The sequence below is a fragment of the Lepidochelys olivacea genome, assembly GCF_965140295.1.
Source record: "Lepidochelys olivacea isolate rLepOli2 genome assembly, chromosome: 2".
Taxonomy (NCBI): Eukaryota; Metazoa; Chordata; order Testudines; family Cheloniidae; genus Lepidochelys; species Lepidochelys olivacea.
The window spans coordinates 144468081-144495355 of record NC_140412.1 but is presented as its reverse complement, the minus strand read 5'-3'; the positions used below and the strand labels follow the sequence as shown (position 1 = coordinate 144495355).

General features: G+C 40.5%; 1 protein-coding gene across 5 annotated transcripts in view; it reads left to right on the top strand.

Annotated features, from left to right (window-relative positions):
* The window catches only part of MTRR (5-methyltetrahydrofolate-homocysteine methyltransferase reductase), a 124639-nt gene that overhangs the window by 17041 nt on the left and 80323 nt on the right, over positions 1 to 27275 (top strand). For 4 of the 5 annotated variants that reach the window (XM_084619396.1, XM_084619395.1, XM_084619398.1 and 1 more), the window contains 5 exons: positions 609 to 762; positions 3376 to 3493; positions 4725 to 5106; positions 8753 to 8875; positions 16923 to 17076. In XM_084619396.1, the coding sequence (XP_084475522.1) occupies positions 609 to 762; positions 3376 to 3493; positions 4725 to 5106; positions 8753 to 8875; positions 16923 to 17076 (931 nt within the window). Of the gene's footprint in view, positions 1 to 608; positions 763 to 830; positions 1197 to 3375; positions 3494 to 4724; positions 5107 to 8752; positions 8876 to 16922; positions 17077 to 27275 lie in introns of those variants that run through there. The other variant, XM_084619399.1, reaches the window with a different exon arrangement.

The following is a 27275-nucleotide window of genomic DNA, read 5'->3' as shown; positions in this document are numbered from 1 at the left end:
CCATTATTTCACAGGATTAGTATGGATACCCCTGTATTGCTTTCACACTTTACAAAAAGATTATGAAAGAGGATGAGAGGGGTAAAGTTACTGAGTGCAGTTTTTTTTTTTTAAAAACCATACTGCAAGACAGTGCTGTTTACGTCTTGTACAAAAAAGAAATGAACACTGGTCTGTTGTGTAACACCACTGGCATTCTTTAGGTTAATTATACATACATCATAGAGTTAAGAGATGACCAAGCAGTTCAGACTTCTGACATGAGTTCATGCGATCTGATAGTCTTTTTTTTCTTTTCTTCTTCTATACAGACTGTTTCACATATTAGAATAGGTTAATAAACAAGAGGTTACAAGCAAAAAAAAGTAATACAAAGTGAGAGAATGTTGCATCCACCAAATAAACTCTTCATTATTTAGAAGGCTTACTATGGTCTCATGCAAATAAGGAAGAAAAGAGAAGAGAGAGCATAAAAATGTGGGATGGGGGGAAAGTAAGAGACCATTCAATTGTAAAAGACAACACTGCCAGGATCAACTCTTTGACTTGACTATAAATGTGTATTGGGTTATACTTTTTAATTTGCTTTTTTTCCACTCTTTTTGTAGTATAATCTGGCAACAGAAAAGGACCCTCTTGTTATTGTTATTTCCACTACTGGTACTGGAGACCCTCCAGACACAGCTTGCAAGTTTGTTAAGGAAATTAAAAACAAGACCCTGCTACCTGATCATTTTGCACATCTACGTTATGGATTGTTAGGTAATACAGTATTTCCTGTGTCACCTTTTCTATCAGAAATTAATTTATCACTATATTGTCCCCACTGTAGTGTGGTATCTTTTAAGTCATTTTAAAATGGTAAATAAGCCTATTCATACCTTTGAAGGTATAAGGGATACCATTTGATTGAGGTCAGAAGCCAGAGGGTGGCTGACTAGCACTGCTGGCTGTGCCTGGTAAAAGATCTGCAGCTTAATTGGCTGATTCTCATAAAAGGAAGAGCAGGAAATGGAGAGGAGGAGCTGCAATACCTGACAGAGACTGGAGCTACTGCTGGGAAGAACTGTTCCCTGAAACAGAAATGGACAGAAGGGAGACTGAGAAGTTTTGATCTTGTTTGTCAAGTAGACTTGAACTAAAAGAAAAGGAACCATAACAACTGATCCTGCTGGAAACTAACTTTCCTAGACTTGGTGAGACGATTCCAGGCAGAATTCCCCCAGGGAGAGTGGTGGCTCAACAAGAGCAAGCCAGGGTCCATCCAAAAGAGAGTGCTATGAGACAGGACCAAATCTCTTATAATACAGCTTTTATTCCTATATTGTTAGCTGATTTTATGTGTAATAATTGTGGAGCAGTATATGAGGGATTTTTCATGAATGTGATTCAGGATTAAAATGTGATTCATCAATTTAATATCCGTTGGGCATCCTGGGGGTGAGACGTTTCAGAGTAGCAGCTGTGTTAGTCTGTATCCGCAAAAAGAATAGGAGTACTTGTGGCACCTTAGAGACTAACAAATTTATTTGCGCATAAGCTTTCAAATAAATTTGTTAGTCTCAAGGTACCACAAGTACTCCTTTTCTTTTTGGGGGTGAGAAGTAATTTGAGACTACAAATTGAGATACGAGGTGTGGGTTTGGAAAATATTTGTATTACCAAATTTATAATAAATTGACTATGTAAGTTTGGAGATGTGAAAGTGTAAAAATGTCAGTGTTTTTTTTTTTTCTGAAAATTCTTAATGCTTGTGCCATGACATACATTTCAACAATAGTGAGAAACATCAAATGGCGTTTGTTAATTAAGCTACAGTTAAAATTAATACTTGTCAGTAAGTTAATGGGGAAAAATCAAATAATATTGAGGTATAAAACCAAAACCCAGAAAGTTCTGGAAATGCAAAAGTTCATCTGAAAAGCTTTAATTCCACTACCAGAGTGCTGCTGACTGTTCAACCTGCATTTAGACTATCAGGCTAAAAAAATTGGTCATGTGTATTCTGAAGTTTATTTTTAGTTATGAGTTTTCTGAGGTGTATAAGAAGTATGCAGCCATGGTCCTATTAATTCTGGAGAAGATACTGTATTTATTACTTATTGCAGATGGATGATTGAGAATGTGAAACAGAGCATTGATTTTTTTGTAACTGATTTCATGTTTGCTAGCTCTGTGTGTAATGCCATCTTTAAACTAACAGTATACCTACTGGGAGGGGACATAAGTTTTCCAGTACATAAAAGGTTGTTACAAGGAGGAGGGAGAAAAATTGTTCTCTTTAACCTCTGAAGATAGGATAAGAAGCACTGGGGCTTAAGTTGCAGCAAGGGTGGTTTGAGTTGGACATTAGGAAAAGTTTCCTAACTGTCAGGGCAGTTAAGCACTGGAATGAATTGCCTAGGGAGATTGTGGAATTTCAATCACTGGAGATTCTTAAGAGCAGGTTAGACAAACACTTGTCAGGGATGGTCAAGATAATACTTAGTCCTGCTGTGAGTGTAAGGGACTAGACTAGATAACCTCTCAAGGTGCCTTCCAGTCATACAATTCTATGATTCTTTGTGAATAGTGAGGAAAGATACCCTTTGTTATGCTATGTGCATCTTTTACTATGGCCTCTCCAGCCATTGAGAAGGCAGTGAGACCCCTAATCAGAGTGTAGTTAAGAGCAGATATTCTCTCTGACCCTGTGCTGGATCAGGATCTTTACTAAGGCGATTGAGGTTTAAGGACCTAAGAGTTATGCTTGGATATTTTTTACTCAGTATCTCTGGTGGTTCCTGAGCAAGACAGTGGGGGAAATTACCTGATTCATGTATTTCCATATACCTCTCTGGTTTTAAAATTTACCTTTACTTAAATTTTCCTGCATTTCCAATGTTTCTCTTTTTCTTTTTCTCTCTAGTATGTTTAATATGTTTTCCTCCCTTAAATTAGTGACATATATTAATAATCTTAGCTCTAGCTGAAATAAGTTTATTTCTTGGGTATTCATGTGAATTTACAACCTACAATTTGTTTTTAGTTTAGGTGTTTTGTTAGACAACAGTTTTTGATAATAAACACCTAAAACATGGTAGGAAGATGTTGCTTGAGGTATTTTTAGTGCCCACAGCTGTTGCAACAGAAACAACATTTTGAACTTGGCAGTGGGCAGGTAAATGAAGAGGAACCATTTGTCAACTATACCTTAATGTAATCAGCTATTCAATTTTCAGTTCACACATGTTTTGTTAATTTAGGACTTAAATACATCTACTTTTCATATACATACCAACTTTCCTGTTTGTGAGACAATATCTTGATTTTTCACTGTAAACTTTATATTTATTTATTTGGTAGATATAAACCCTCTTTACGTGGATTTTTCAGGTCTGGGAGATTCTGAATACATGTTCTTCTGCAATGGTGGGAAGGTAGTAGACAAACGACTCCAGGAACTCGGTGCACAGCATTTCTATGAGACTGGACTGGCGGATGATTGCGTAGGGTATGAGCAGAATTAGTTTAATTGTTTTTTATTTTCTTCCAGTAAACACGGGATTTAAAGATGAATCCTGCCAGTTGCTGAATACTCAGTGAAGCCAGTAGTATTTGACGATGCTAAGCACCTGACTGGATTGAACCCAGTATGAGCTAGAATAATCATACTTATCTTCAGTGGATTTGAATGGGCCTGTTTACTGAGAAGTGCTAAGTATCCATAACTCCAGTAGAAGCTGTGAGGGCTCAGAACTTCTAAAAACTGCATCTGAAGACCTTTTCATAAACGGTGACATGCTTGGCCGTTTTTTACCTATATTATGGGTACAAGGTTTTATTTCTAGTTTTTAGGTTTAACCAAAGAAAATTCAGTCTTATAAATACAAAACAACCACAGTTCTACAATATCTCTGTAGTTGAAACAGTGGGTAATGTGACCTCTAGCTAGTATATGGAGACTGGATTCAAACAAAACTGTGACCTCAGCTTCATACAAAGGAGATTTACCCATCTGAGCATACCAGTTTTTGTCTCGCAACAGGTGGAGTCTTCTGTGCAGTTTGTTTTTGTCTCTCTTCCTCCGCCTCCGCCCCCCGCCCCCATAGTAGCAGGATTAGTTTGAGTACTCCCTGAATTATTTTTGTTTCTCCTCTGTAAAATGGCCCACTAATCTCAGTGTCTCCTTTTCTTTGGAGATACAGATTTTTACTGTGAGAAAATAGTTTTGTTCTTGTTTTTCTGGTTTCACTTTCCATCAGTTGGAGACCAGAGCCTTGGCTTAAAGCTATTTTGAAATGCTGTTTATATTGGTTAGCCATGTGAAGGTGCTGGACAGAATAAAACATACAAACATTGCCACAACCATAAGACTTATTTTTGTGTTTTTAAAAAATGGAACTTTATTAGTTATGTCTGTAGCTTACAATAAACAGCTGAAAGTCATGTGTTTTCCAGTTACTCCTCTTTTAACTCCTTATAATGAGCTTCATCATAAGAGGATAAAGGTTGTATATAGTTGGCAGAAAGAGTGCTTTTTTCCCCCTAAATCTGAAAAAAAATGTCATGTCAAATGCAAACGTGAATTTTTGGTAAAGGAAGTCCTTTTAATGGCAGCTGTTTGTGTACAGGTAATAGAAAATGAGAAGTGTCATCAAGCCTTTTTTGTTCTTTTGGTTATCCGTAAGAATTAAAAGTGAAGTAAGTCATTCTTTACCTCCACTTTGCCTTGTTTGTTTCAGTTTGGAAATAGTGGTTGAGCCATGGATTGATGGGCTTTGGCTTGCCCTCAGAAGAGAGTTTACGTCATGGAACATAAAAGAAGACATGAGCAGCAATCTCAGGGCTGTGTCTAATGGTGTCTCTGCAATGACTGTAGTCCCAAGCATGTCAGGAATATGCAGCTTAGACTCAGAAATACAGCATTTGAAGCTAGAAGATTTAGAAGTGAAGGCTACTGATGCTTTATCCCAAAAACCAGCTAATGTTCATTCTGTAGTGTCTGTTCAAGATACTGAAGCTTCACTTGATCGATCAGTCCCTCCTCTTTCACAGTCTGCTCTTAATATTCCTGCTCTGCCATCAGAATATATAGATGTACAGTTTCAGGACAGCACTGGCCAGGTAAGGACTTCAGAGTTTTGGATGATAAAAGATAGAGAAAATTCTGATCAATGGATGTTTGCACACATGTTCCTATAGTTAAATAGAGTGTAGCTGTGTGAAGCGTGGTGTTTATCCTGCTCCTAAAATAGAAGGGGTTAAAAGCAGCCCCAGAGAGTGCTGTGGCTAGGGATGGCGGATTGGGGAAGCAGCTGCAGTTGGGCCAGGCCCCAGCTGGCCTGTATAAAAAGGCTGTGAGCCAGAGGCCCAGAGTCTCTCCAGGCTGGGAGAGAGCAGGGCCTGGATGCCTGCCTGACAGGGTACGAAGGGTGGTGCAATGCTGGGGAAGGAGCAAGATGAGCGTGGGCACTCTAGGCTGGCAACTCCTCAGGCTGTAGGGCCTGGTCCAAGGCCCATAGAGGTACTGGGACGCAGAGCAAGGCAGGGCAGGTATTGGGGTTGCAAAGGAGGTAGGCCAAGGCAGCAGGTCCAAACCTCTCCTTGCCAGCGATGAGTGGCTTTTACACTGTAGTCTCCCCCGATACAAGGGGCTAGTTGGTGACTGGCGGTAGCCTTACACTAAGGCAAGGTAGGGATAGGGAGTGGGAGTTTCCCTGGGTGGGGACAGGGACCCTGAGAGACAATAGGTGTACTGCCAGGGGGCAGCCATCCAAGAGACATGGGGCACTGGGTCTGGGAGGGATGTGGGGCCAACGGTAAGGCGGATCACCGGCCTGCAGAGGGCGCTCCAGAGGCTGGTGAGCTAATTTCCGACAACCAGCAGGAGGCGCCGCAGGGGTGAGTCCACTCTTACACTGTGTCTGAGAAATTAGAGAGAGACAAGGTGGGTAATGTAATATTTTTTTAGTGGACCAACTTCTGTTGGCGAGAGAGACAAGTTTTCGAGCTGAAGAAGAGTTCTGTGTGGCTCAAAAGCTCGTTTCTCTTGCCAGGAGAAATTGGTCCAATAAAAGACATTACCTCCCCCACCTTGTGTCTCTGTAGTTAAGTGGGACCTTTGAAAAAATTTCTAAGGCATATATGTTTCTGAAGGAAGCAGATTTTCATATTACTTTATAAGTAACAAATGTCTGCTTATATCTTGGGTAGAAAATGAATGTTTGTCAGTTTAGCGGACAATGACCTGATAAGTATAACCAGTTACATAACAGACAAGATGATAAGCCCTCTCTAAGAAAATTACACCAAAATGCCAGGAAGTGAACAACTTTAATTGCTGGAATCATCAAAAATTTATTTTGTAGTAATGAAAAACTCCTTCCATTAATATCCGTCTAGTCCAATTTTCATTCAAAACGCAGTACTTTACAAAAGTCAGAAATGATCATGCAAAACCAGCTCAAAATACAGTCAATAGCTGTGACAAACTTGCCACCATAATAACTTCATACTAGTTTTACTGTTGTAAATTGAACAATAAATTGCAGGTTAAAAGCTAGCAAATGGTTGATATTGCTGCTTTAAGCTCAATATGCTTTTACAAAGAAGCCATTTTAAACCATGGTATGATATGCTATGCAAAACAAAACAAAGAAAGGCTCCACAGCCTCAGCTTGTGATCTTTTGCACTCTGTAGTTACAAAGCCCAGAATGGTCTAGAAAATGCAGCTCAAAAACGGTACTTTGTTTTCCAGACCATGAGCATTTGGTTACATTTCTAAGTTTCTTTCAGATGACATTTGGAATTCTGACATGCTCTTTGTTCCCCTATTGTTACCCTGCTGCATACGTATTTTCGAAGATCTCACATTGCAGCAACCATCCCCTTCCTTCTAAGCAAAACTAAAGGCAACTCCTACTGAAGCCCATCAACTCAGATTTTAGCGTCCCCATAAAAGGATTCCCTCTCATCCACTCTCAAGTGCGGGGCTGGGTGCGTGGCCTCTTTAGTGATTTATTTGGACTCTGAGTCTGAGTGACTGGAACTAAACCATTCTGAGAGCAATTTAAAATGTTCTTTAAGGGGTAACAGTTCAAAATGAATATTATTCGTTCTTCTGCTTTAATTATAAGGAGTCTTTAGGATTAGAGCTGGGTGAATTTTTTCAGACTAATAGTTTGTTTGGAAAAAGAAAACCGGTTCAGTACACCTGAAATTATTTGTGAAGTTGATGTCAATTCATTAAATAGTTTTGGCAAAAAAAAATTTGGGGAGGGACTGACTTGTCATTCACAAAGGAGGAGGAGGTGGTGATGGTGCCTATTCATAATGACAATGTATAGTCATTGTGCCAAGAAAAGTGTGAACATGACTATATAACCTGGTGGACAGGACACTTACCTGGGATCTGGGGGACCCAAGTTCCTGCTCCAGTGATTTTTTAAATTATTTATGCAAAGTGGTTCAATTTGAACAGGAAGGATTGAGAGACCCCCAACACCAGAATATGCTATAGTCCAGTAGTTAAGGCACTTTCCTGTAGTGAGTGAGACCCAAGTTCAAATAATTTCATGTGAGGCATAGGAGAAAATGGCTCCTCGGTCTCCCACATCTCAGGTGAATGCCCTAATGACTGGGCTAAAAGTTATAAGGAGGATGGTACCACCACATCCCCTTCTCTTCCTCCGGCTGTTTTTGTGAATCTAGCCCTTAACAAATGTGTGGAAAATCCATTTGGGGTTGAACCAAAATGGATTTTTTTTCAGTTAACTGAAATTTTTTGCAATGTTTGTTTCAGTTTGACTTGAAATAATTTTTTTGGAACTGCCAGCAAACTGAAAAATTAGTTATTTGCCCAACTCTGTTTAAGGATACTGATGTCAATAGTTGCCCTTGTTTTATTTGATAAAACAATTCGAATCCATCTGAGAAAACAGTATAATGTATATCCCATTTTCAGTTTTCTTAACTCTTCTCTAATGGTAGTGGATGATGCTCACTGATACAGGTGGGAGTGGAATGAGGGCTAGAGCCTTGCCTTTAATTGAGGACACCCTCTGGCAGAGATGGGCTGGAATTGTTAGCGTTTTCCCTTCATTGAGTTAGAAAGGGTTGCTACAGCGTAGCATGCTCCTCCTTCTGGGCACTGAGCATGTTGCCTCTCCTGGTGTGCACAGAACCTGAATTTTGGCTCTTTTGTTGTACTGTCTATAGAGTGCTGAGGCTTAAAAATACAACCGTATTTAAAGCTCTCTCCCATAAGCTGCTTACTGGTCTAACCCTAGCTGTATCTTATATTTCTAATTTTTAAATGGTTTATAGTCTTACTTTCAACATTCATTAGTTATGGTGTTAGCCACTCTGTCATCTTTTCCTCATACAGTATCTGATTTAATTGCCACTTTTAAATTGGATCTTTTAAGGTAACTCTTCAAAGAGAAAACTACTGAACCTGTATTTGGTATCCACTTTAGCAGTGACTTATCAAACTGTGTGTTTTTTTCCCCACAATTTGTGCTTATTACACTTTAGAATTGAATAGTGTTCCTGTTAGTACTCGGGCATGAATTTTTTAAAAAGGTATGGGGGAGATACTGTATGTGTATATAGAGTGCATGTTTACAGTATGGTGTTTTTATGATCTTAATATGAAAAAGAAAATGGTCCCACTAATTACTTGTGAGTTTATTTGTGCATGTTATATAGTAGGTTGCCATACAGTTGGTCATATATAATCAGATTAAACTTTTATGTCCTTGTTTTCAGGAACTCAGTGTGTCCTCATTGATTTCAGATGGTATAGTCTTCCATGTTCCAGTGACCAAAGCAGTTCAGCTCACTAGGGAAGATGCAGTAAAAACAGCTTTGCTGTTAGAACTTGATATTTCAGTAAGTTGATAAACCTCCTCAGCTGGTGGAAGAAAGGGTAAAAAAAAATATTAATTGGAGAACAAAGCTGTTAAGAGTGATGTTATATGCTAATGTTCTGGGTTATATTATTAAAATATCTTTCTAGAGTGTGTTGAAGTGTGGGTCAACTGAGGTTGATCTTGTTTGTAATGCAAAGGATCTCACTTATTTAGTAGAGGGTATGGCCCCACATAAGCTAACATTTTATAGTTGTTACATATTTTATATGCAAGTATAGTTTACTAGTCTTAATAATTCATTTCTAGTAATTTAACAAGAATCTTTATTTAGATACATAATTAACATATATGCAGAGCATCTTAACTCGGGTCAATCTATCAGTCCAGCATCACAGCAACTCACTCCTCCCACTGTCAGCTCCCACACCCTAGAGATTCCATTCATTTCTTAAAGCCACAGTAACACCACATCTACTTTCTTTCAATATTTTTAGCACAACTTTATTTGTGTGTATCTGTCTATTTACAAAATCAGAATTAACTGCTTACTATAAGTGTTTTAACAAATCTCCTTTGATACAGTGACCGTCTAACTTCCATATTTTCTATATTGAAGTTGCTCTTATGACTTTAGAGGGATGATGTCATTTTCATTTTCTTGCCGCTCTTGATGCGGTATGATATCATTTCTTTTTTCAGCTGAGTTTGAAAATTGCAACAACAATTGCAAATGTCTCCAATTTTGTCTATACACTTGACCATCATTAATCATGACACAAGATTGAGGTGGTACGTCTTTTGTTGAAGTGGCTTTCTGAACCCAATTTCTACCATTTAGATATGTACTTTATCATTTGGCTTCAAATAAGGTAGTTCATGCGATCCTTTATCGTAATAATTATTTTGATACAAACTTCACTGATATTTATATTTACTTCTTGCCTTATTTCATTCCAATTTGTTTTTCACTTCTGAATAACTTTTAGCTATTTTTTTTAAACTTCTTTCAATTCTTTTTATAACTTCCTTTGCTCTTGGTACCATGTGTTGTTTTATAGTCAAGTAATCAACTAGTCTTTAATATATGTAGCATTGTTGTAGCCATGTCGGCTCAATGGTATTAGAGAAATGAGATGTTGGGTGAGGTAATATCTTTCATTGGACCAACTTCTGTTGGTGAGAGACGAGCTTTTGAGCCACTCAGAGCTCTTCAGTTCTCGGAAAAGAACTCCAGGCCTCACAGGTAAATGCAAGAGAGAACAGATTGTTTAGCATAAGCACGTAGCACATATTCTAAGGGATCATTCAAAGTAGAGTGTCCCTGTCAAGGTTCCTTCCCCACTCTGAACTCTAGGGTACAGATGTGGGGACCTGCATGAAAGACCCCCTAAGCTTATTTCTACCAGCTTAGGTTAAAACGTCCCCAAGGCACAAAGTCTTTGCCTTGGATTAGGTAAAATGCTGCCACCACCAAGTGATTTAACAGTCAGGGAAAGGACCACTTGGAGTTCCTATTTTCCCCAAAATATCCCCCCAAGCCCTTACACCTCCTTTCCTGGGGAGGCTTGAGAATAAACAAGATGAGCACAAACCAGCCTTGGATTTTTAAGACGCAAAAAACCCAGTCAGATTCTTAAAAGACAGAACTTTATTAGAAGAACAAAAAAAAAAAAAGAGAGAACAACTCTGAAAGATCAGAACGAAAGATAATCTTACAGGCAGTCAGATTCAAAACATAGAGAAACCCTCTAGGCAAAACCTTAAGTTACAAAAAGACACAAAAACAGGAATACACATTTCCTCTAGCACAGGGAATTTACATTACAAGCCAAAACAAAGAAACCCTAATGCATTTTCTAGCTAGCTTACTTCCTAGCTTTACAGGAGTTGGAGGGCTTGCATCCTTGATCTCTTCCCGGCAAAGGTATCACACAGACAGACAAAAGCCTTTTCCCCCCCTCCAGATTTGAAAGTATCTTGTCCCCTCATTGGTCATTTTGAGTCAGGTGCCAGCGAGGTTACCTTAACCCTTTACAGGTGAAAGGATTTTGCCTCTGGCCAGGAGGTATTTTATAGCACTGTATACAGAAAGCTGTTTACCCTTCCCTTTATATTTATGACAGTCCCGATAACACCTCTGTAGTCAGAGAACAAAAAGAGGGGGTTAGTGGTTACTGATTGTTGTAATAAGCCATAAATGCAGTGTCTATGTTTAGTCCATGATTTTTAGTGCCTAGCAGAATTACAAATTTAAGCTCCCAGGCTTGTCTTCTGAAAGTGTTGTGGACTTTGAGGATGAGGACTGATAGGTCAGACATAGAGGATTGCTTTGTGAAACATCACAAACGTATCTACCCTAATCTCTCTACCAGCAAAAGGATGGCCATACAGACCCTGAGATGTAACTACCAGACAGTGATGAAACCAGCAGATGAAGGGGGTGCCATCATAGTCCTCAACCGTGATGACTACATTAACGAGGCCAAAAGGCAACTCTCTGACACCATCTACTAGAAAGAATTCAAAGAAGACCTTACACCACAGTTTACCAAGGAACTTAAGGATATCATCAAATCCTTCCCCAAACAACTCCAAGAGAAACTCTACAAACCCTACATCTCCTACAAACCCAGCCCATGGACATTCTGCATGGACAGATGGACTAAACTCCCTCATTGGCTTCCATCACAACTTCTTACCAACAGAAGTTGGTCCAATAAAAGATATTACCTCACCCACTTTGTCTCTCTAGTCTTTAATAATAATAATTCATTGCTCGTAAATTAACTGTCTTTATTAAATACATAGTTAACATATATACAGAGCATCTGAACTCAGGTCCGTCTCTCAGTTTAACCTCAAACCATCGGCCTCCTCCAGCTGTCAGCTCCCACATCCTAGAGATTCTGTTCATTCTCTTAAAGCCACATTAACATCACAGTGACTTCCATTAATTTTGGATTGAATGAGACTGGTTTTGTGAAAGATTCTGTCAATAAAAGAAAGGGGTTAAAGTAACCAGAAATGAGGAAAATGAGGGGAAAAGTTGATGCTAGTAAAAATAACAAAAAGACTCCATGAATACACGACTTTGAAGATGTTTTGAAACACTGGGTAATAAGGTAAAACTGGTATTCCGTGATACTTAATACATGCAAGCATTGATCTTACTAGCATTGTGTAGCAGGAATGAGGCCCGGTCAAGTGATATGAGTACAAGACAGGAGGTTAGGAATTCCTGAGTCTAATTCTGGTTCTGACACTGACTTTCTTTGTGTCTCCATAGCACTTAGTCTCTACCTCTATTTTCCTAGTTGTAAAAATAGAATGACTTTGCTTTACTCAGGGAAAACTAGAGCAAAAGCACCATACACGAGCTAGGTGATACTGTGTGATAAAAATGCTATCTTATTTAAACAATATCCAATGTACTCCATACAGCCAACCTATAGAATTCTACTGCAGTGATACCACAGTCTGTTCAATTCTGTAGGTCCTTAAAGTACCTTCTGTGGGCTCTTTAATCCTATTGGTTTAATTATTTTTCATTTCAATAGGACTTTTTCAGAAGTGCTTCCTTGGTTACAATTAGGGTTTGTTTTTTAAATTATTCTGCCCCAAGTTTTCAAACAGGTCAGTACCTAAGGGAGTATGCACTCTTTTGTGTGTGCTTATGCGTGTAACCCCAATTCACATGCACATCCAGAAGATTTGCACTCCTGAGTCAGGCTCAAAAGTGCATGCACTTATTTGAAAATTTGGGCCTCTATTGTTAGGATCACAGAGTTCTTTTTGCCTGGTGCATCTTATGAATAAATGTTTTTATTGTTGTTGCCTACACACTGTCTACATACTTTGTACAATGCATGCTGGAGTTTCATAAGAACAACATAAGAAAGTCCATAGTGGGTCAGACTAATGGTCACTCTAGCTCAGTATACTGTCTTTTGACACTGGCCAATGCCATGTGCTTCAGAGAGAATGAACAGAACAGGCAATCATTGAGTGATCCATCCGCTGTCATCCACTCCCAGCTTCTAACAATCAGAGGCTAGGGACACCCACCTCATGGGGTTGCATCGATGACCATCTTCGCTAATAGGCCTTGATGGACCCATCCTCCATGAACTTTATCTGATTCTTTTTTGAACAATGTTATACTTTTGTCCTTCACAACATCTCCTGGCAATGAGTTCCACAGGTTGACTGTGTGTTATGTAAAGTACTTCTATTTGTTTTAATCATGCTGTTTGTTGATTTCATTGGGTGATCCCTGGTCTTTGTGTTATGTGAAGGAGTAAATAACACTTTCTTCTTCACTTTCTCCACACCAGTCACATTGTATAGACCTCTATCATATCCCCTCTTAGTCATCTCTTTTCCAAAATTCCAGTCTTTCTAATCTCTTCTCATACGGAAAGCTGTTCCATACCCATAACTCATTTTTCTTGTCCTTTCTCTGTATCTTTTCCAATTCTAATATATCTTTTTTGAGATCAGGTGACCAAAAGTGCATGCAGTATTCATGATGTGGGCGTACCATGGATTTATATAGTGGTGTTATGATATTTTCTGTCTGATTATTTATCCCTTTCCCAATTGTTCATAACATTGTTAGCTTTTTTGATTGGCGCGGCACATTGAGTGGATATTTTCAGAGGAGTATCCACAATGACTCCAAGATCTTTCTTGAGTGGTAACAGCTAATTTAGATCCTATCATTTTGTGTGTATAGTTGAGATTGTTTTCCCAAGTGCACTACTTTGCATTAGGGCTGTCAAGAGATTAACAAAAGTAATCACAATTAATTGTGAGATTAAAAAAATGAATCGTGATTAATCGCACGGTTAAACAAGAATAGAATACCATTTATTTTAATAGCTTTGCATATTTTCTACATTTTCAAATATGTGGATTTCAGTTACAACACAGAATACAAAGTATACTGTGCTCACTTTATATTTTTATTACAAATATTTTCACTGTTAAAAACAAAATAAATAGTATTTTTCAGTTCACCTAATACAAGTATTGTAGTGCAATCTCTTTATCATGAAAGTTGAACTTACAAATGTAGAATATACAAAAAAAAACCTGCACTTAAAAATAAAACAATGTAAAACTTTAGTGCCTGCAAGTCCACTCAGTCCTACTTCTTGTTCAGCTAATCGCTCAAACAAGTTTGTTTACGTTTGCAGGAGATAATGCTGCCTGCTTCTTGTTTACAATGTCTCCTGAAAGTGAGAACAGGCATTCACATGGCATTGTTGTAGCCGGGGTTGCAGGTTATTTGTGTGCCAATGCACAAAAGATTCATATGTCTCTTCATGCTTCAACCACCATTCCAGAGGGCATGGGTCCATGCTGATGATGGGTTCTGCTTGATAACAATCCAAAGCAGTGCAGACCGAGGCACATTTATTTTCATTATCTGAGACAGATGCCATCAGCAGAAGGTTGATTTTCTTTTTTTGGTGGTTCGGGTTCTGTAGTTTCCACATTGGAGTGGTTCTCTTTTAACTCTTCTGAAAGCATGTTCAGATTTTGGAAGGCACTTCAGATTCTTAAACCGTGGGTCCAATGCTGTAGCTATCTTTAGAAATCTCACATTGGTACCTTCTATGTGTGCATGTGGTGTTTTTTTTTTTGTCAACTCTGCAGTGAAAATGTTCTTAAAATGAACAACATACTGCGTCGTCATTCAAGACTGCTATAACATGAAATTTATGGCAGAATGCGGGTAAAACAGAGCAGGAGCCATGCAGTTCTCCCCCAAGGAGTTCAGTCACAAATTTAATTCCCCCCCCCCCCTTTTTTTTTTTTTTTTTTTGAAACTAGCATCAGCAGCATGGAAGCATGTCCTCTGGAATGGTAGTCGAAGAGGCTTGTGTGTCATGTGCCATCTTATTGCCCAGTCACCCTGTTTTTGAGATCCCTTTATAACTCTTCAGAGTCTGCTTTGGACTTAACTATCTTGAGCAATTTTATATCATCTGCAAATTTTGCCACCTCATTGTTTATCCCTTTTTCAAGCTCATTTATGAATATGTTGAACAGCACTGGTTCTGGTACAAATCCCTGAGGGACACTGCTATTTACCACTCTCCATTCTGAAGATTGACCATTTATTCCTACCCTTTGTTTCCTGTCTTTGAACCAGTTCCTGAGCCATGAGAGGGCATTCCTTCTTATCCCATTACTGCTTACTTTGCTTAAGAGTCTTTAGTGAAGAACCTTGTCAAAGGTTTTCTGAAAGTTCAAGTGTGCTATATCCACTGGATCACCCTTGTCTTCATGTTTAATCCCCTTAGAGAATTCTAATACATTGGTGGGGCCTGATTTCCCTTTAGAAAAGCTTTGTTGTCTCTTCTCCAACAAATAGTGTTCATCTGTGTCTAATAATTCTGTTCTTTACTATAGTTTCATCCAGTTTGCCTGGTATTTTAATGTAAGCTTACCAGCCTGTAATTACCAGGATCGTCTTTGGGGCAATTTTTAAAAATTGGTGTAACATTAGTTATCCTCTGGTTATCAGGTACAAAAGCAGATTTAAATGATAGGTTACATACCACAGTTAGGTCTTGTGCAATTTTATATTTGAGTTCCTTCAGAACTCTTGGGTTAATGCCATGTTGTCCTGGTGACTTATTACTGTTTAATTTCTTGATTTGTTCCAAAACCTCCTCTATTGATGCTTGACTCTGGGATACTTCCTCAGATTTGTCACCAAAAAAAGAATGGTTCAGGTGTGGGAATCTTTCTTTCATCCTCTGCAGTGAAAACTGATGCAAAAAATTTATTTAGCTTCTCCACAATTATCATATCTTCCTTGCATGCTCCTTTAGCACTTGGTCATTCAGTGGCCCCAGTAATTGTTTGACAGGCTTCCTGCTTCTGATGTACTTAAATGAAAAACTAACACATTTTTTTGTCTTTGGTCAGTTGTTTTTCAAATTATTTTTTTTTGGCATACCTAATTATACTTTACCTTTTGACTTGCTAGAGTTTATGCTCCTTTATATTTTCCTAAGTAGGATTTAACTTTCCTTTTTTAAAGGATGCCATTTTGCCTCTAAATACTTACTTTACTTTGTTTAGTTATGATGGCACATTTTGGTCCTCTTACTATATTTTTTAATTTGGAGTATATATTTAATTTGAGCCTCTATTATAATGTTTTTAAAAGGTTTCTATGCATCTTACAGACCTTTCAGTTTTTGTGTCTGTACCTTTTAACTAGCTTCCTTGGTTTTATGTAGTTTTGTGCTACTGTGGTGGGCTTCTTTGGGCCCCACAAGGATATTAAATTGAATTATACTATGGTTGCTGTTAACAATCAGTTCAGCTATATTCACCTCTTGAGTCAGATGCTCTGCTCCACTTAAGACTTAAGCATTCATTAGCATCATGTACCTTCGCTTGGGATTAAGTCATCAGTTAACATCATGCACCTCAGCCAAATAAAGAGACTACGACCTCTTATTTATATTCAGAGATCTAGTTTTATGTTTAATTTTCTTTGAATTTCTCTTACTTGTGCTAATTTTCTCAGGAAAAGGAAATAATTGTATATAATTATAATCACCATTCACCAAAGTATTTTAACCTGCTAATTTTCTGTTAGGGTAACAAATTTATGTAAATTGTTCACCACGAAGATTCAGTATTTATTTAGTTTTCAGAGTGGTCGCTGTTAGTGGTAGCTATATTATTTAGTTCTCCAGACACAGAAAAACAATATACACAACTAATGATGAATTGGGGCCTCTTGTATATACAAATCTCCTTGTAAACACATTTTTTTCTGCATAAACTGTTTAACTGGGCTTATTTTATATATTTGAAAAACTCTTCAACCAGTAAGAGAATAGGTTTCCTAAGTAGAAAGCTTAAATTTAAAAAGAAAAGGTTACATGCTTATATTTCTGATGTACCAGGGCCAAATATAATAAAAATATAAAACGATGGTATTGTCTTTAACAGCAGGATTTTGTTTTATGAGTGTGGAGAATATGGGCCATGGTTTATTACACAGCTTTATTTAAAAAAAAAAATCTTTATCTTAGAAAACAACATTTTGCTACCAACCTGGAGATGCCTTCTGTGTCATATGCCCCAACAATCCCAAAGAGGTGCAAGAACTTCTTCATATCTTGGGACTTTCAGAAAGGAAAGAGTGCGTTGTTTGCTTAAAGATTAAACAAGCCACTAAAAAGAAAGGTAATGTATAATGCACTATTAAGCAACAAATAATGCTTGTTTGCCTATTTAAATATAATGGAAGCTCATAGGTGTGAACATTTTGGCTTGAATTTTTCAACGGTTAGGACATTTGGTCATTTAATCTTACTGGCACTTAAAAAAAAAAAAAAAGTGCGGGGATGGGTTTGCAAAACACTGGCCATGATTTTACTAGGTATCTCTCAAACAATCAGGAGCCTGTCCTGGTGAAACAAACTATTTTACTAAGATTACGTTTGTAATTTTTAAATCTGTGTGCTCTTCTTCGAGTGTCCTTTGCATATTGGATATGTGCTGACTAGTGCCTTTGACCAGTGCAGCCTTCTACTAGTATTGCCTGTTAGAGCACTCCTCCTTGCCCCTTCCCTCAGCATTCTAGCACGTTCTGAGAATGGGGCTGTACAAGGTGGCATGGCAGTGGTTGCTCCCTCAGTTCCTTCCAGCCACATGACCAGATGTGAGCATTCTTTGGATTCAAGATCCTTAGTAAGATACGTGCCTTACTTTTTAAATAGTTAGACATTTGTAAATAGTTAATGTTAGTATTGGTATTACTGTTACTTAGCTATGGTGGATCCAAAGATCAAGAAATATGGATTTAAAAGATGTGCATTATCACACAGTTTTTTCCGGCATCAGATGCCCATGCTCCGTGCCTAAAATGCTTAGGAAAAGGGCATTCTCCTATTCCTTGTACTATCTGTTGGTCTTTCACATCATGAACTAGAAGGAAGAGGCAGAACAGGCTCCAGGCCTTCCTTCTGCTAGAAGTCTTATGAGTTAAAATCTCCAGTTCTGACATTTCTAAGACTTTTTTTTCTAAATTTCTAAGGAACATGAAAATAAGAGGCCGGCTCCAGGCTCAGATCCTACTCCTCAGGGAATTCTGCACAGAATTTCATTTCTCCCTACCCCGCCCTATAATTGGCACTGCAGAGCTGCTGGCCACCACTGGGAGTCACTGAACATGGGAGAGCCCAAATCCCCATCTCGCAGTGCGCCTGCACTGGAGATTTGGGCAGGTTGCGGTTCCCAAGTTTGCCAGCCTTCCTCGGTCACGTAGTGCAGCCAGGCCCCTTCCCTGTGTGGCAGCTGCCAGAGCCAGCGAGCTGCACCCCATCGGGAGCTCCGTGGAGGGCCTGCTGCTTTCTGGGAGGTGAGACTGAGAGTAACTAGGGAGAGACACATGACTCGAGTTGTTCCGGGGGCGGCTAAACCTTTAAATTGTGCCCCATCACTATCAGCAGGTATGGGTCGTCTCTGTACGACAGTAATGAAGCTGGATGGGTTAGAGCCTGTGACTGGACTCTGAGGGGAGGAGTGTGGGTGTGTGGTCCCTTGGCTAGGCTCCCGGGTGGGGAGGGGGCGGGAAGCTGGTGTGTGGGTGTTTGGGTCAGGGGGGTTCCACGTAACTCCTTCCAGCACCCTTCAAATACCCCTTTCCAGTACACACACATCCCTCCAAATGCCCCTTCCTAGTACATACGTATGTACTAGCGAAAGGATAGGCAGATATTCTCCAGTTCAGTCTACAATTGCTGGTTTGGACCCATTGTCAGTACTGCCTTGTCTATCTCAAGACAATCTAGTCACTACAGATTCACCACGTTTCAGACTTAACTGCAGGAACCCCCTGGACACCTGGGTGTACTGAGACTTGTATAAATTCCTCCCTGACCCACAGACTCCACTTCTTTTTGTCCCAGACCTCCTGAGGGTTGTCCTTACTCCAGAGGAGGAGTCTATCGTTGTCCCAGGAGCTGTCTCACCTCCAACCATCTGGCAGGAGTGGCTTGGTACAACAGCACCACTGCTATTGATGGAGCAGTTCTTGGACTCTGATAAATGAAAGGAGATGTCCACAACAGTATATCCACAGAGCCAGTTGAGCCCTGATAGATAGATAATCAAGGAGGGGTTATGCTTACCATTCTGTTGGGTATGACCCCCTGGTCTTCCTGCCCCCCTCCCCTCCGCCCCGCGTCATTGGTACCAATTTGCTTGGGGTCCCCCACAACTCATTAATCTCTCTTTCTTGCCTTATTGGGGTCCATGGGATCATTATGGCAGGCATCCGGGCCACTCTTAAGAATTATACCACTCCTCTCCCTCTTGCCAGCTAGTTCTGTCAGTGTACAAGAAGGAGATGGAGGAACTGGATGCACAAGTACCAACAGTTCCGACGGTTGTGTCTTCATCTTCCTTGGATGAGGCAGTCACTCCTTTGCCTTCTCCACTGGATAACCACTGCTGGTACCAAGAGCTGTTAGAAAGAGTTGCCAGTGACGTACAGATCCCATTAGAGGAGGTCCAGGACCCTTAACACCAGCTCCTGGACATCTTGCAGCTGCAGGGACCAAGTAAGTTGGCCATGCCTTTCAATGAAGCCATACTATAACTGGCTAGAGTAGTATGCCATGCTCCAGCATCCTGGGCCTCTACCCGGAAAAGGGCTGAGAAACAGTATTTTGTTCCTGCGAAAGGGGCTGAATTCTTATTCTCTCATTCTGCCCCCCAGCTTGCTGGTGGTTCAGGTAGCTGTTTGAAAGGGCTCAGTCACACTCTAAAATGGCAGATAAAGGCTCTAAAGACTGGACCTCTTGTGGGGGAAGGTCTTCTCCAGAGGCCTGCAATTTTATGTCACTAACTTCCAAGTGGCGTTAGCAAAATACAATTTTAATACTTATTCCAGGCTTGCAAACTTCAGAGATAAGCTTCTCACAGAAGGCAGGACTCAATTTCTGTCTATTTTAGATGAGGGGAAGCTAGTGGCACAAGTAGCCCTCCAGGCTTCAGTCGATGCAGTGGACACAGCTTCCAGAAGTTTGGCTGCTAGTCTAGTCATGAGGAGGGATTCCTGGCTGCAATTGTTAGGGTTTCAGTGGGAGGTCCAAAACACCACCCAGGGCCTCCCTTTTGATTAGCTGAATCTCTTCAAAGAGAAAATGGATGAGTCCCTGCACTCACTAAAAGATTTTAGATTGACTCTGCATTCCCTGGGGATTTATACTCCAGCCCCCAGGAGGAAACACCCAAGGCAATCCTATAGCCTGAGGTCACTCCCTCCTTATGCACCTCATTACCAGTGCACAGCTGAGTCTCTGTGGCTATGCTAAAAGATTCAGAAGCCTCGCTTCTTGGCCCCCTCTACTGCCACAGCCTCTACTCACTCTCAGCCACCAGATAAGAGCCACTTTAGACATATTGGTAGAGACTTGCGTACCTCACTGATGCCAAGCACCCTTCCCCTATCACCTATGGGGGCCATCTTACACCCTTTGCCCACAACTGGAACAAGATCACTATGGGTTCTGGAGATTATCCACCAGGGATACTCCGTAGAGTTTCTGTCCTTCCCTCCTCACAAACCCACTTGCTGGTCCCCCCACTTGGTGCTGTGGCGTGTTATTTGTGCTGCAGCATTGTTAGTGCTGCTGGTGTTGCTGTTCTTGGAGCTCTGATGCACTGTCTACTAGTGCAGCTCACACCATGTTAATTCAGGAGACTTCGATGTAATTCATCAGAAAGGCCATAGGCTTGGTTCAATGGCAAAGGTGCTCAGCCAGGATTATTGTTGACAAAGCACGGTATTAGCGTCCCATAAGATCTACAGGTACACTAACGTGTATGCCCATGACAATGGTACCAGCTCAGTCAGGACACTAGGATCCTGTCCCTTAGGCTAGGACAAAGCTGCTCCTATGACTTCTCCTTTTGTTATGTTGATACAAACAAGTATTACGCTCCAGACACGGTTAGTTATCACCCTTATCTTTATACCCAGCTAATTCAAACAAAACCATTCTCTCCAGTCAGGAATGTGCTTGCTTGGTGTTAGCTAGTACCTGTGTGATGGTGTTTTGCCAAGGCCAGGCCTACTCTGGTTCACAGCCTTTGGTTCATGCTTTTAGTTATGCCTAGTGCTCCAGCAAGGCCTACACGAGATAATTGTTCAGTGGAAGGATAATCTCTTTTACACCGAGGGGCAATAGAATGTGTTTTGTCTCATTACTATGGGAGAGGGTGGTTCTCCCTGTTGTTTCCTAATTCTCCCCCCCCCCGCCCCCTCCCCAAAAAAAGTAGGGAGGGTGGACACCCATCCTGGACCTTTGGCAACTCAACATTTTTATTCCAAAGCTGGAGTTTCAGATGATTATGGTGGCATGTAAAATCCCCTCCCTTCATGAAAAGATGTGGTTCACAGCTTTTGATATGGAGGACACATTTCCATGTGGACATTCACCCATCACACAGGAAGTTCCTGCATTTTATGGTAAGCCAGGAACACTTCCCGATTCAAATCCTCCCCTTTGGGCTGGCTATGGAGCCCAGAGTATTTACAAAGGTTTTCTCTGGGGTAGCCATTCAGATGAAATGCCAGAGTATTCCCATATCTGGACGACTGGCTCCTGAAAGACCGATCTCGTCAGGAGGTCAGGTTGGCGACAGGGTTTCTATTACAACTTTTAGCAGCCCTAGGCCTTTGCATAAACAAAGAAAAGTCTGTTTTGTTACCCACAAGGTCAATAAACTTTATAGGGGGAAGGTTGACTCTGTTTCTGCAAGAGCATTCCTCCCCTCAAAAGGGCTTCATACTATGAACAACCTGATTTCACACATCACCCACAGACCACAAATCATAGTGCATAAGTGCTGCTCTCTGTTAGGCTGTATGGCTGCATGACTCCTTTTGCCAGACTCCACTTGTAATGCTTGCAGGCTTAGCTCCACTGGATCTATCAACCAAATAATGACCATATCAACTCCAGGATAGTCATTCCCACCCATTATCACCTCCTTAATGTGGTGGTTCAACCCGGAAAAGGTCATGGTGGGAGTTCCCTTCTGAACTCCCACACCTATGGCCACCATTTTGACAGTTCTCCCTTTGAGGGTGAGGTTCTCAGCTGGACAATCACACTGCTCAGGGCACCTGGACCCCACGAGAGACCAGCAGAACTGAGAGTGGTCCACTTCGCAAGCAAGGCCTTCCTTCCACTTTTATGTTCACTCCATATACAGGTAATGTTGGACAAAATCATTAAGGTAGTCTATATAAATAGACAGGGATGAGCAAGATCTTGTCCCCTCTGCCAGGAAGCCCTCAGACTTTGGAACTGGTGGGTCAGGAACTGCATCACTGTATAGTCAAAAAGAAAAGGCGTACTAGTGGCACCTGGGCCACTAGTACTCCATTTCTTTTTGCGAATACAGACTAACACGGCTGCTACTCTGAAACTGTATAGTCAGTGTGTCTTCCTGGTATCCCTGGCAGACAAATTAAGCTGAAGCTTCTTGATAGACCATGAATGGGAGATTCACAACACCGTCCTAAACCAGATATTTACACAGTAGGGTACTCTGCTATGGAACCTCTTTGTATCCCAAACTAAAAGGCAGCTGCTCCTATGTTGCTCCAGGGGAGCTATGGGTTGCGACTCCCAAGGTGATGCTCTGCTGATGTCCTGGACGAAGAGCCTCAGATATGCCTTTCCTCCCATTCCGCTGCTTCCACGGGTCGTAGGGAAGATATGCTGCAACAAAACCAACATCATTCCCCAACACCCCACTGGCCCAGACATTCTGCTCATAGAACTTCTAACAGTGTGTGCCATCCCACCAATTGGAATCTGCCTGTTCCCCTATCTACTAACCCAGGATGGGAGAAAGACCAAGCATCCCGAAGTGGGCTCTCTCCACCTCATGGCCTGGTTTTTGAGTGGGCATCAGAAATAGAATGCTCGTGTTTGACTCCTATTCAGGTTGTCCTTAACCAGAATAGAAAAGAGTCTACTAGAACCTGCTAGCAGGCTAAGTAGAGATGCTTTTCAGCCTGGGCACAATTACATCAATGTTCTCCAGATACTGTAAGCATCCTGATAGTTTAGACTATCTCCTGTCCCTGAAAACTTCAGGTCTCTTTCTCAGTTCACTAAGAGTACCGCTAGCAGCGATTTAGTGCCTTTCTCACTCCCGTGGAAGAATGCTCGAGCTTTACTCACCCAACTACGGTACAATTCATGAAAGACCTGATCAGGACCTTCTCACAAATGTTTAAACCTACCCCTGAGTGGGACCTTAACCTTGTCTTGTCCAAGATCATTAGTCCTCTTTCAGACCCCTGGAGACTTGTACCATGGCCTACCTGTCCATGAAGGTGGCATTCTTAGTAGCTATCATCTCAGCTAGGAGGGTTAGCAAGCTCAGAGCCATATGGTGGAACTTCCTTATAAAGTGTTTCACAAAGAAAAGGTTTCTTTCTGACTACATCCCAAGTTTCTCCGCTAGACTGTTTCTGAGCTCCACATCAATTAAATGTTACTTACCTGTATTTTCCCCAAAACCCCATGCTTCCTCTGAAGACAAGAGACTTTGCTCTCTTGATATCCAGTGTGTCCTGGCATTCTACCTGCAAAGAATAAGCCTATTAAGAAATCATTGAGACTCTTTATCACCATAGCAAAGAGATTGGGGGGGCAAGCCATATCCTTCTAGTGGATTTCTAAATGGGTCCCAAGGTGAATCTTAAGAGTGCTACAAGATAGCAAATATTCCTCCCCTTGGGGGTTTCACACCTCATTCCACGTGAGCACAAGCTGCGTCCATGGCATCCCTTTCAGACGTTCTGCGGCAGGACATCTGTAGAGCGGCCACCTCGAGTTTGATTGACACGATTGTGATGCACTATACTCTAGTTCATGCCATGGCTGCTGAAGCAGTGGAATCATCAGTATTGCAAGCATCTTTGCTGCCAGCTTCCTCACCAGCCTCCAGTCTGAACACTGCTTGCCAATCACCCATACGTGAAATACACATAGGGACCATCACTCAAGAAATGGAGGCTCCTTACTGTAACTGGAGGTTCTTGATGTGTGGTCCCTATTTGTATTCTACTCCTTCACCTCCATATGCTCTGCTTCAGATCCTGTTGGATTTGTGGTAAGAAGAAGAACTGGAGGGGTATTGACCCACAGTGCCTGTTATATTCTTGGTTGGGAAGACTAGGAGAGCTACTGTGCATGTGTGGGCCAATGGAAGCTGCTTTGAAGTAGTTCTGGACTTGCGTGCATGGCCTGCATGCATATTCCATGTGTGGAATACAAATAGGGATCATGCATCTCAAAGAACTCCAGTTACAGTAAGTAACCTTCACTTTCTGCTAACACTGTTTCGTAATTCTAAAGAAAGAGGTCTTCAGCCAATCCTGGATCCGAGGAGGCTAAACAGAACATTCTGAAGCGAAACCTTTAGATGTACAACTCTAGAATCCATTATCCCCTCCCTCTCCTATCTAGATTGTTTTGCTGTTCTCAATCTCAAAGAAGCTGACTTTCATATGTTGATAAGATCATCACACAGAAAGGGTCTTTGTGTTTCCATAATGCAGGACCTTTTCCAATGCAGGGTCCTCCCTTTTGGTCTTTTTACAGTGTACCTAAGTCTTTACAACCTATCTGTAGTGGCAGCTTTTCTGAGAAGACCGGAGGCTTTTGTTTTTCCATATTTAGATTATTGGCTCTGAAAAGTTGCTTCTAAAGACTAACTGAAGGAATTGCTCAATTCATATGCTCTCTGTTCCAAAGATTGGCATTTTTGATAAACAAAAAGAATTCTCTAATGACATTTTCACAAAATATCCTTTTCTTAGGAGCACTTCTTGACTCCAAAATGGCAAAAGCTGACCTTCTGGAGGAGAAGTTCCTAAAGATGAAATCTACCAATCATTCTCTACTTCAGAGTCCATCTTAGAAAGTAAAGTTCTTCCTCTTCCCACCGGTTCTTATGGCATCAGTGACATCAGTCACAGCTTATGCAATACTAAAGATGAGGCCTCTACAACACTGGTTAGCAAGAAGCTTCAGACCTGCAAATACAAATGTGAATCTAATAACGTTCCAGAGAAAATCCAGAAAACTTTCTTGTGGTGGATGGACCAAGAAAATGTATGGAGCTGAGTGATGCTCAGCCCTCTCTTTTTCCATGATAATTAAAACAGACATCTCAAAAAGAGGCTGGGTGCGCGCACCTCAACAATTTTGTAACAAGTCGTCTCTGGAATAAGGAGTAGCGTCACCTTCATCTCATTGTTCTGGAGTTAAGAGCAATTCATTTGATGCTCAGCTCATTCTTCCCTCAAATGCAAGGATCTGTGGTTCAAGTGGCCACAGATAATATGAGAGCAATATATCATGTAAACAAACAGGTGACCCTGCTCATGATAACTTTGCAAGGAAGCAATGAAACTTTGGGATTGGTGTATACTTCATGAGATTTATGCAGTGCCTCTGCATGTGACAGGAAGTCTCAACCAGTTTGTTGATCAACTAAGCAGAGACTCTTCCCAGATGTATAAATGGTCATTGAAAGACTCTGTGATCTGGGACATTTTTGTTATTTTGGGCACTCCAAATATAGACGGGCCACAAGATTTACCAAATGTATTGTTTTTGTTCAAGAGCAGGAGTGAACACTTACTCTCTAATAGATGCATTCCTTCTCATTTGGGGTACAGATCTAATGTATATGCTTTCCCACTATTCTCTTCAATGTTAATGGTTGTAAAGATCAGCCAAGATGATACTTGTCACCCCTGTGTGGCCGAGACAGTAGTGGTTCCTTCTTTTCAAAGGGAACTACAGACGCTTATAGAAAAGGAGTACTTGTGGCACCTTAGAGACTAACAAATTTATTTGAGCATAAGCTTTCGTGAGCTACAGCATGCATCCGATGAAGTGAGCTGTAGCTCACGAAAGCTTATGCTCAAATAAATTGGTTAGTCTCTAAGGTGCCGCAAGTGCTCCTTTTCTTTTTGCGAATACAGACTAACACAGCTGCTACTCTGAAACAGTTGCTTATGTTTGTCACTGGATCTTCTATCACAGTAGCAATGGAAAGTGCATCATCCAGGTCTATTTTCATTGGGTCTGATAATGTGAGCAATAAGATTCTGACAGAATTAGAGATGTAGATGTACATGTTTTACTTAATGCTACAAGACAACAAACAGAAAATGTTATGATTTAAAATGAAAAAGATTTCCACTGTAGGTATTAGATAAGGGTATTGATCCTATGTCAGCTCCTATTCAATCCATGTTAGATTTATTTGCTCTTTCCAAAGAATAAAGGTTTATCTATTACATCACTTGGGGTATATTTAGCCACAATTGCAGCATTTTGTATAACAATAGATCTATACTCTTGCATAATATTAAGAGGTTTCTGAAAGAGTTATTAAATCTCTATCCCCCGTGAGAAAGCGTACCCCATCATGAAATTCAAACTTAATGTTATCACAGATTGTCTTCACCCTTTGAACTTTTATCATTTTATTCTCTATTTCATCTTTCGATTAAGACTGCGTTTATTATAGCAATAACATCGACCAGGAAAGTTAGTGAACATCATGCCTTAGTGGTCCTCCATTTACAGTTTTTCATAAAGTAGTTTTGTCCCCGCACAGAATTTACCAAAAGTAATTTTTCATTTCCATGTCAATCAATCCATTAGTCTACCAGTGTTTTTCCCCAGACCACATTCAAGTAATGGCAAGTCAGAATTACTCTATTTGGATGCTAAAAGATACTTAGGACCATGGATTTTAGATTTTTATGCAAACTGTTTCATATGTGGGTAACTATGAAGGAAATAACATCTGTGCATAAGTGGGATCTTAGGTGGGTCAGATAATATATATTGAAAAGTTTTATAAAAACGCCTCACAATCTCCTTCTGCTCTGCTGAGAGCACACTCCGCTAGAGGAATTGCTGCTTCTGTAGCATGTATAAGGCATTCCCCACTAATTCAAATGTGTAAAAGCAGCCATGTGGATTTCAATACATATGTTTACTAAGCAGTGTGTGTTAGCATCAGGTGACCAGTTTGGTAGATTGGTTCTGTAGTCCTTGTTTAATTAGGACTTTTTTACCCACTGTCCCTCTTTCGATATATACTGCTGACTAAACTGTCCCAAGAGTGGGGACATGCAGAATACACTCAAGAAATGAAGGTTATTTGTAACCAAAGTTATGAGGTGAATTAGGAATATTCACACTCTCTGCCTTCCTTTTTTTTTTTCTGCAGAGTTGTAACTACTCACAACTCTACATTGTTACTCAGTATTTTGTTCAGTTCTGGGCACCACATTTCAGGAAAGTTGTGGATAAATTGGAGAAAGT